Source organism: Buceros rhinoceros, unplaced genomic scaffold (genome assembly GCF_000710305.1).
Source record: "Buceros rhinoceros silvestris isolate BGI_N320 unplaced genomic scaffold, ASM71030v1 scaffold513, whole genome shotgun sequence".
Taxonomy (NCBI): domain Eukaryota; kingdom Metazoa; phylum Chordata; class Aves; order Bucerotiformes; family Bucerotidae; genus Buceros; species Buceros rhinoceros.
The window spans coordinates 28,011-36,893 of record NW_010401574.1 but is presented as its reverse complement, the minus strand read 5'-3'; the positions used below and the strand labels follow the sequence as shown (position 1 = coordinate 36,893).

General features: G+C 40.8%; 1 protein-coding gene across 1 annotated transcript in view; it reads right to left on the bottom strand.

Annotated features, from left to right (window-relative positions):
• Window positions 1–8,883, bottom strand: part of LOC104490058 (vitellogenin-2-like) — a 23,313-nt gene that overhangs the window by 1,286 nt on the left and 13,144 nt on the right. Inside the window, exons 24-35 of the mRNA XM_010132299.1 lie at window positions 8,619–8,882; window positions 8,096–8,146; window positions 7,279–7,368; window positions 5,984–6,196; window positions 5,747–5,889; window positions 5,231–5,369; window positions 4,596–4,731; window positions 3,960–4,146; window positions 3,534–3,625; window positions 2,393–2,490; window positions 1,546–1,705; window positions 25–186 (exon numbers count right to left, since the gene is read on the bottom strand). Coding sequence (XP_010130601.1) covers window positions 25–186; window positions 1,546–1,705; window positions 2,393–2,490; window positions 3,534–3,625; window positions 3,960–4,146; window positions 4,596–4,731; window positions 5,231–5,369; window positions 5,747–5,889; window positions 5,984–6,196; window positions 7,279–7,368; window positions 8,096–8,146; window positions 8,619–8,882 — 1,735 coding nt within the window. The remainder of the gene's footprint in view (window positions 1–24; window positions 187–1,545; window positions 1,706–2,392; window positions 2,491–3,533; window positions 3,626–3,959; window positions 4,147–4,595; window positions 4,732–5,230; window positions 5,370–5,746; window positions 5,890–5,983; window positions 6,197–7,278; window positions 7,369–8,095; window positions 8,147–8,618; window position 8,883) is intronic.

Here is an 8,883-nt window from a genome sequence, read left to right as displayed (position 1 = left end):
TCAGCAGGATTTCTGTTGACTTACCAGCTGGGAGACAGTGGAAACCAACAGTGACTGGAGTAGTCTTGGTGGCAGAGCATCCCTTCGTACAGCGCAGCACAGGCTCTGTAGAATAGCACTTGGACTCTACACCCACAAGCTGAACTGTCTTCTCAAGCTTCACAAATGAGCGTCGCAGTTTGCAGGCTGTAACACAATCATTGGTGATAGTTTACGTGCTTACATGCAAAGTCTTCGTATCTCCCCAGAAGGACCCATCTGCTAACGCTGCCAATTCGCAAACAATATCCCACTTTGAAATCTGTATTTTGATCACACATGAAGCAGCATCACTGACTGATAAACTTTTCAAATCAGCTCATTAGATACGGAGCTACAGAAAGTTAATTTCAGATGCAGCTGGCTTGATTCTAGATCAGCATGCAGAAACATGGTCTGATGTACTTTCTAATAAACATTTTTCAAAGTAGACTGGCTTACTGAATAGCTGCAAAACTACACTCAAAAGTGTTGAATATTCAGCAGTGGAAGTAAAGGGGGGATTGCTGACCAAATAAAAATATAGAATTACCCTATTACCACTGTCACTCAGACACAGAATTGCTGCAGAGAGAGACCAGAGGTAATTGCTGCCAGCCAGTAATATTGATGTCATTTTGGATTCCCAGGGCAAGCAATTAGAAATGGACCACAATTTATTCCTGACTACAAGCTTTATTCTCTAAAATTCCACCCATTCCCACCATAGGTTATGCGGAAACGCATTATGTGGTCACTACCCACTATGGGAATATTATTGTGTACATGCGCGTGGATTCCATAGCCATCTAAAGAAAGATTGATGCCCAGCGTTCTTGACAAAGACATGGAAGAATAATAGTTAATGCACAGCTAAACACGTATAAGCCAACTCCACGGACCAAGGAAGTCCTTCCCACCAGGCCAATTCTTCTTTACAAAGGTGACATGCCTGTTCTTCTCACATACTGTGGTGAGCTGTTGCACCATAACCTCTGCTGAGATCATCAGCACACCATCAGACTCTAATCTGCTGGAACACTTAAAATGCAGCTTTTTTATTCTAACTGTGTTATTAAGTCCCTGGAACTGCTCACGCGTTTGCATGCTTTGCTTGACAAGTTGCACCGGTTCATAAATCAGGTGGTCAGACAAGGTAATAACTACTGACTGCCATCTGATTTTTTGATGGGTCATATGCTGGAAATTGATGCCGGGAAAATGCTGTTGTGCTTAAATCAAAACATTCTATGTGAATTTAGCCTCTTACTTTTTTTTCCTGATCTTCTAAAACACTTTAAAAGTGGAAAAAAATGTGTTTCATCCTGGTTATTTAATTTCAATTGACTTGTGTATTTTGACTTGTTTAACTTGTAATTTCTTATTTCTTTGTAAACTGGAAAGTGTATTAAAATCAATACATAACTTAATAATGAATCCTTTAAAATGCTTTTTACTTCTGAAGTGTTAGAGGTTTTAGATTTTATAAACAGATTCTACATTTTCTATTTATTAGAGATGACATACCTCCTGTACAAGGCTTTTCTTCCAAAATCCAAGAATGTCCGAAGCTCACCGCGTCTTTAGCTAGATATCCATTGGGCATCCGAAATTCCTGCTCACATTCTGCATCATATTTTCCACATATTCCACACATTTTCCCTGCCATCCATAAAGCAACTTGAATCTTTGAGGAAAAAAGTGAAAACCATTTAAGTTTAAAAAAATAATACCTATGGAGCAGATTTTCGCTATGCAGGTCCCTTCCAGTATAAATTAATGCACAAACATTTAAAATCTCTTTGGTAAGAATTCAAAAGGGTCTTACAGTTAGACGCCAAATTCCCAGGGTGCTGCGGAGTCTTCGACTGCTACAGCCTTTAAAACTCATTGTGCTGGTATGTTAATAGTCCAGACTATTAACACGCTGAAGCTTTTTCACAGTATAGGTGATAGATACAGTATGGTTTTTCCAATTTCATACATTCCTGTTTCACGTTAGTTTTGAAAAGTTCATTCATTAAAAGAATAGCTTCGTTTTTGCTGATGTAAGAACTGTGAACAGAAGCCAAACCCTCATTTTTCTTGCAAATGCTCCGGTGACTCAGTGTGCGTACGCTCACATGCCCACTTCCTAACTTACACCAGTTCTGTGAGAATCGAGTATTTTTTTAGTGAAAGATTCTCACTTCTTCCGTTCAGAAAGAAAGAGCAGAACTGTGCAATCCCGTAGGGTCATCTTCCCTGAGCATTTTTATGGGCCTTGCACACATTTGGCTTTGCCACTGTATACTCTTGCACGTATACGTACAGTTTTAAGAGAATCCTATGGAAATTTCTCAAAACCCAAGGTTATGAAGAAAAAGAATGATACCCTGAATGTGTATCCATCAAAGTACAATTTTTCAATGCCATAGGCTGGGGCAACAAGCACAAGCCCTTGCTTTTCACTGTGGATCCACAGAGAAGCACCTAGAAGAAAACAAAATAATACGAAGTGAAACCAAAGCCTAAACAGACCTGACCTAGTTTCTTTAATAAATAAAAAAAAAAATATAACTGTCATGTTTCTAGAATGTTATTTTCCTGGAAATTCCTCAGTTGTTCTACTCAGGAAACAAAACATACAGCAGAACAATGTAGAAACGTGTATATCTAGAAAACAGGTGTCCGTAAAAATTTGGAAAACCATTTAATGATCACAGATTTATTCATTTTTCTTTGGGTTATTAACATATCCATATTTATTTCTAGAAGTAATTACAGAGCTGTCTATAATACCTTTATAGCTGTGCAGATATACAAGGCCCTGAGCACACTATACTGGAGTTAGGAAACACAAAGAACACTGTGACTGTCACTGGAGCCATTTCCAGCACAATTATCACTTCCCAACTACATGACAAATGGGACAGAGCTCAGCACTGGCAGATGCTAACCCCATTTCAGCAAGACTTAGCCTGATTCATGTACTACAGCTCTACAGTCAGGAAATACCTGCATAGCACAGAATGAAACAACGTCATCCTGCACCTTTCACAGAAAGAAATATTCCTGCTTTGAGGAAAATACTCCTGCTTTGAGAAGCAGGCAGGCTATTTCATCAGTTCTCCATACATATTCTTTGCAGCTTTCAGAATGCTAGCTGAATTTATACCTACAAATCAAAGTAGGAAAAACATTGACATACAAGTGAATTTTAGAAAAGCCCTACTTCAAAAAGTTTTAATCAAGCAGCTCCTGTGGAAGCTGCAGTAAAGTATGAAAAGGAGGGAACTTCGTGTTAGTTATATCTGGCTTAGTTTGGCCACTTCAAGAGCTTCACACTCCAATCAGTCTTTCTAAATGTTCCTCTGGAAGTGAGTAAAACACACATTCTATTAACCTTGCAACCAAAGGTAGAAATACTTATTAAATACAAACTGATGGAATTCTTTGACAGAGGGTTTTTTTTTTTTTTTTCTTTCTCCTAACACATACGTGAAAAATGAAACAACAGATGCTGCATCACTTACCAGCAGATATGTAAGAAACATTTGTCTTGGGGCTTTCGACCCCATCTACCAGCAGTTTCACCTGTCCGTTTGCAGGATGCATGTCAATGTCACTGGAAGGAGAAGAGCATTCACAAAGGAGAAGAGCACCCGTGCCCTATTTGTATCGCATACACACACATACAGTGACAAAGGCATTTTCCTGCTCACTAAATATCACTGGTCACAGCATAAGCTCATTTTGACTACTTAAATTACATCGGGGATGTTCTTGTCACCTAAGATGCAGGATAACACCATCAGCATCACATTTATTATGCATGGAAAGTAAATAAGGGAAATGCTGAAATCCCACGGTGCTGACCATTGCCCAGATCCAAGCTCCTCTCACGTTACACGGGGACGCTGCAGTCCCTCGCTCTCCAGGCATCTGGCAGAGTTACTTACTGACTGCCAAGCTTGATGTTGATCGCCTTCAGGTCCACAGCTTCTTCAGCATTCTTCATCAGCACCAGGAACTTCAGGTCAGAGCTGCAATCCTGAGCCAAGATTTGGTAGCAGTTTGATGGTATTGTGTAGTTAAACTGAACTTCATTAAAGGTTGTGATCTTGTTGTGGGAAACTGAGCAGTGAGCTGGTTAAACAGAATGCCAGTGAGTATTTGCTTTTCCATAAAAGTCATTAAGAGACATATTTTACTTCTAGTGCTACATTGTTTAAGTTTTATGGTTTTTTTCCTAAACTATGTGATATTTTTGCAGAGATTACAGGGGCTTTTGGCTACTAAGCACCCATAAATTCTGAAAAAGGCATGGAAAATATACTTCTCTATCTAGCAAAAATAATTGCCAGAAACTTTAAATGTTATCAGTTCAGATAATTGGTATCTTGATTCCTGAAATGCTGAAGATTTCTGCACTATATACACAGTATTATCTCTCGGTTGAACCATCCTTGCATTATTATAGAGTATTTTCTGATTAACTGGAGACAATAAAAATAATCCCAGAAAAAATTCAGAAGGTGCTCCAGTAATTTGGGAGACTGAGGATGTCGTGCTTCTGAACCCGATTAGACCCTGACCTTTCAAATTCTCGAGCACTGCAGAGGGGGCTTCAGCAAAGGCGTTCCAGATGGGAGGCTGCAGGTCTGAAGCTGGTATCCTTGGACCTACAGGGAGTGACAGGGGAAGCCTCATGGCTTTTTCATAGAGGATCATCTGAAAAGGAATTCAAACACACATTCAAAATACACTTCTGCCAGGTATTCACAGCAAACAGCTGAGATCAGCTTTTTCTCCTATTTGGAATTCGAATTCAATTTCTTCTACTTTGGCTGACACAGATTTTCTGTGAACACAACTCGTCTGACTCCCTGTCCATGAGTTTTTTGCTTCACCTTACTGTTTTATCATGTGGGTCATCATACAGATACTATTTGGGAGAGAAGGAATTAATTCCCTTCAAAGGCAGTTAGGTGAACACTTATGGAGCTACTACAGATGGAAAATCACATCATTATGTTCATTTCCATGAACAAAATCACTCTATGAATATTCTTAGATGTAATATAAAAAGGTTGAAAATAAAATTTGTTTTTATCATTTGCACCCAGACTAGTGTTTACTTAATTTTTCTTTCTCACGGTAATTAAAATGCAACAGTCTCACTTTTCTACTAGGAAAAACTAGGAGAGTGGTAATAATAATTCATAATTACATCAGGAAGCTTGATAACAACATCACACGTCCTTGGAGAAGTTAGAGCCACAATCACCCTGGCTTGTTGAGAAGGATTCTTGTCCGTTTTTTCAGAGAACCCCAGCATAAATGCAACCCCAGGGACAAACTTGTAAAACCTTCAGAAATGCAAATCAGAAAGATATGGTGAAATAGAGAAGCAAAAAGCAGCACACATCCCAGCCAGATGTGAGATCTGCCTGTAAGCAGCATATAGTCTTCAGGATCACTGGTTAGGTTCCCATGACCCCTCTTTGCTTTACTGATCAATTGTCCAGTGGAAGGAGGGATCTGTTCTTCAGTTCCCAGCAGTTACGTACGGTGTAAAGAACTACTACAGCAGGATCTCTCACTTAGCTTTTATGTCCAAAGTTAGTACTCAGGCAGATTGGAGAATAAAATAACAGCTGGTACTTTAACTGCGAGAACTTTAACTGCTGATTTTTCCCGGTTCACCGACATCATGAATGAGTGTCACAAAAGACTAAAACCTCACCATTCTGCTGTGGATCTGACAACTGAAGGAACTTTAGACCATTCCAGTTTCACTTGTACAGCAGGGTGGGCAGCAAACCGCCCAGTTACCAGCTCAGTTGAAATCTTGTAGTCCTGACAATTCCGGCCCCATTTCAGGTAAGCCTGTAGTGGAGAGAGAAATGGTCCATTTTTACAGGCATGGAACGTTGTTTTCCTGTGATGCAGACAGCTGTATATAGCTATTTTTGAGCCTTACCGCTGCCTTGTGAGCATTGCGGACTGAAGCATCAGCACAAAGCTTCCATTTGCTTGAATCTGTGAGGTTTGACACAAACACCTGCATCCGGGGACTGGTGGAGTCAATATCAGCATATACCACGAGCTGGAGGCCTCCTATCTTCTTATCATTACGAATGCCGTGAAGAAAAACAGCTAATACTGGTGTTTTAACATCTCCCAAAAACTTAGGCTGAGACGAAGGGGGAGAAAGTATGCAAAGAATCTAATTATAGAAGAGTTGCCATGGAACATTTTGGATGCAAGATCTAGATAGATAAATGAAAAATAAGTAACTGAACTGCAAATAAATACCAGCATATGTACCACGCATATATAGACGCCTATAAACTCTCGTGCATATGTCTTCAATGTGCATGTGCCTCTGCATGCACAGATGGATTGTATCTCTGTATTTTATATGAGCGGAGATTTGTGCCACAATTGTTCCTGAGCTATGGCTGATACCGTGGAAGTATTCACATCACGTAGGATACATTAGGAGACAGTAATAACGACATGATTTGGGCTTCATTGTTAATACCCATGTATTTGCCTGTGAATAAAAGGGAGTTGTTCAGTTTGACTAACATCATCTGCCAGTTGTACTCGTCGCTCGTTCTTACAACAATAACATCCTCCAGCTAGTGCTGGTCTGTTGGCTTTCACCTCACACTTCAGCCGTGGGTTCAGTGGGGCAGGTATGTTTTGTGTTTCCACAGCACCCTAGCACAAAATACAATCTAGGCTGTTGTCTTCAACATCAAGAACCTCCCCTTCTTGACAGCAGGGCCTTAAGTGTGCTACAACCTGCAATTCCTTCACTCCCTCATTAGACTTTACTTCATCACTTGCCCCAGAGAGCAAGTCTGCATACATCAAACTGGGTGGTGGGGAGGAGCTGAGGTGCTACATGTCACCTCTGGAGTATGCCTTGTGCTGACGCTCCTCTCAGCCTTGGCCTCTCTCACCAACGTCCTCGCACTGATTCTGCAGCACCTCCTCTTCCCTCGTGCTTGCAGTGGTCACGAGGTCAGTTTCTGAAGATATCTGTTGGGTGGGATTCCCATAAGTGCAGGATAGTGGTGCAAGTAAGAAGGATCCTTACCTCACTGCAGAGGAAAGGGTGTGTGGGGACTGTGGTGTGTGTCTCATTCTTGATTAATACCTGTATTTCTCTCTTCCCGTTATCCTAGCTGTACAATTACTGCAAGTGCACGACCACTTTGCCATTCTTCAAAGCTGTCAAACCCCCCTAAAAATAATGCAACTAACCTGTGAAACATCTCGAGATGAGGCATGACTGGATCTGGTAGAGGAGTACGTGCTGCTAAGTTGGTCAAGTGGGATTTTCCTTTTGGGGAACTGCGAGAGGAAAACACATCATGCTCAAGAGGGTAGCTTAAAAGCTTGCTTGAAGACATTGCATTAGCTCTGAAAAATCTTGTTTACCCAACTATATCTGACTCCTCAGAAGAAATAAATCAGGAACATGTCTAGAGGAGAATTTCCTGTGTGAAAAACAATGGACCGGAGCAACTCAAATAGAACCAGCCTCTCACTTCAATATAAAAGACCAAAAGTGGTTCATTTCACTTCTAGAGGGGTCTGATCAAGTGGAGGACACACTGAATGCACAAACTGAATGGAAAGGATCAACTGAATGGACATGCACAGGTGAACTGTTTACTTTCTGAGGAACACGAATACCCAGTACAGTGCTCCTGGCTGGCTCACGCTCTAGTAACAATCTTCTGATGAACTAAAGTACCATAAAATAATGTATTCTACCACATTTGTCAACATCACAATCACATTTCTTTCCAACCCAAGAAATAAGTGATCAAAGCCAGTCAGTTTGTTCCTCCAAAGCGTGTGCTCCTCATCCCTTGTACTGCTTTGGTAGAGCTTTGCACCTGCTTTGCAGAGCCACAAATGGCACCATGTGCACAACACAAAGGAGAACATAGCTCTCTGTCTTCATGCATCTCAGACGAAACACCACAGCTGATCTGGTGGTCTGAATGTGATCGGCATTGTAACTTTCCTCAACAGAGACATGTTGCCATTTACTGAGGAAAGAAAAACTCACCTCTTGCCTATGCGCTGATCTAAAGCGATACTGATAAATCTCATGAACTTCCTGTGAAAATGATAAAAAGAAGATGCCAAGTCTCAGAAGAAGAGAAATGCTGTGATTACAGACATTGCAAGGTGAGCACTGGGAATTAAGTAAGGATTTTACTAATTATCATTCATACACAGTTCTGCATGCTTAGTTGCTAGCACATAATCAAAGCAGTTTATATAAAGCATTAACGTTCCTACTGCAAAATTAGGACAGAAACATGCAATATATATTGACAGAAAGTAGTAAATTGGCAAAAAATCATTCCCTGCCTTTTACAAAAGTTTCAATAAACTTGTGGCAACTTTTGAGATGCTTTGAAGTAAACATCAGAGTCAATGATTGCAGGTGTGTTTGCTGAATAAATTTTGCAATTCTGCGTTGCTAGAATTTACTGTGCCAACTCAATAATTTCCTGGTTTATGATGTAAAGCCAGCTACCATCAGGAATGTGATTCAGCATTGGTCAATTTACTGACAAAGTTACCCATATTTTAGAATAGCTGCTGCCATCTTCCAGATGTCCTGAATGATGCCTGTGGCTGTGGTGGCTCAGTGACTTGCTGCTGCTGCTGCTACTGCTGCTGCTGCCATTCAGATACCTTGAGTGATGCCCATGGCTATGGTGATTCAATGACTTCCTGCTGCTGCTACTGCTGCTGCTGCTACTGCTGCTGCTGCTACTGCTGCTACTTCTCTTGCCGCTGCTACTGCTGCTGCTACTACTACTGCTCCTGCTGCTTCTCCTTCTT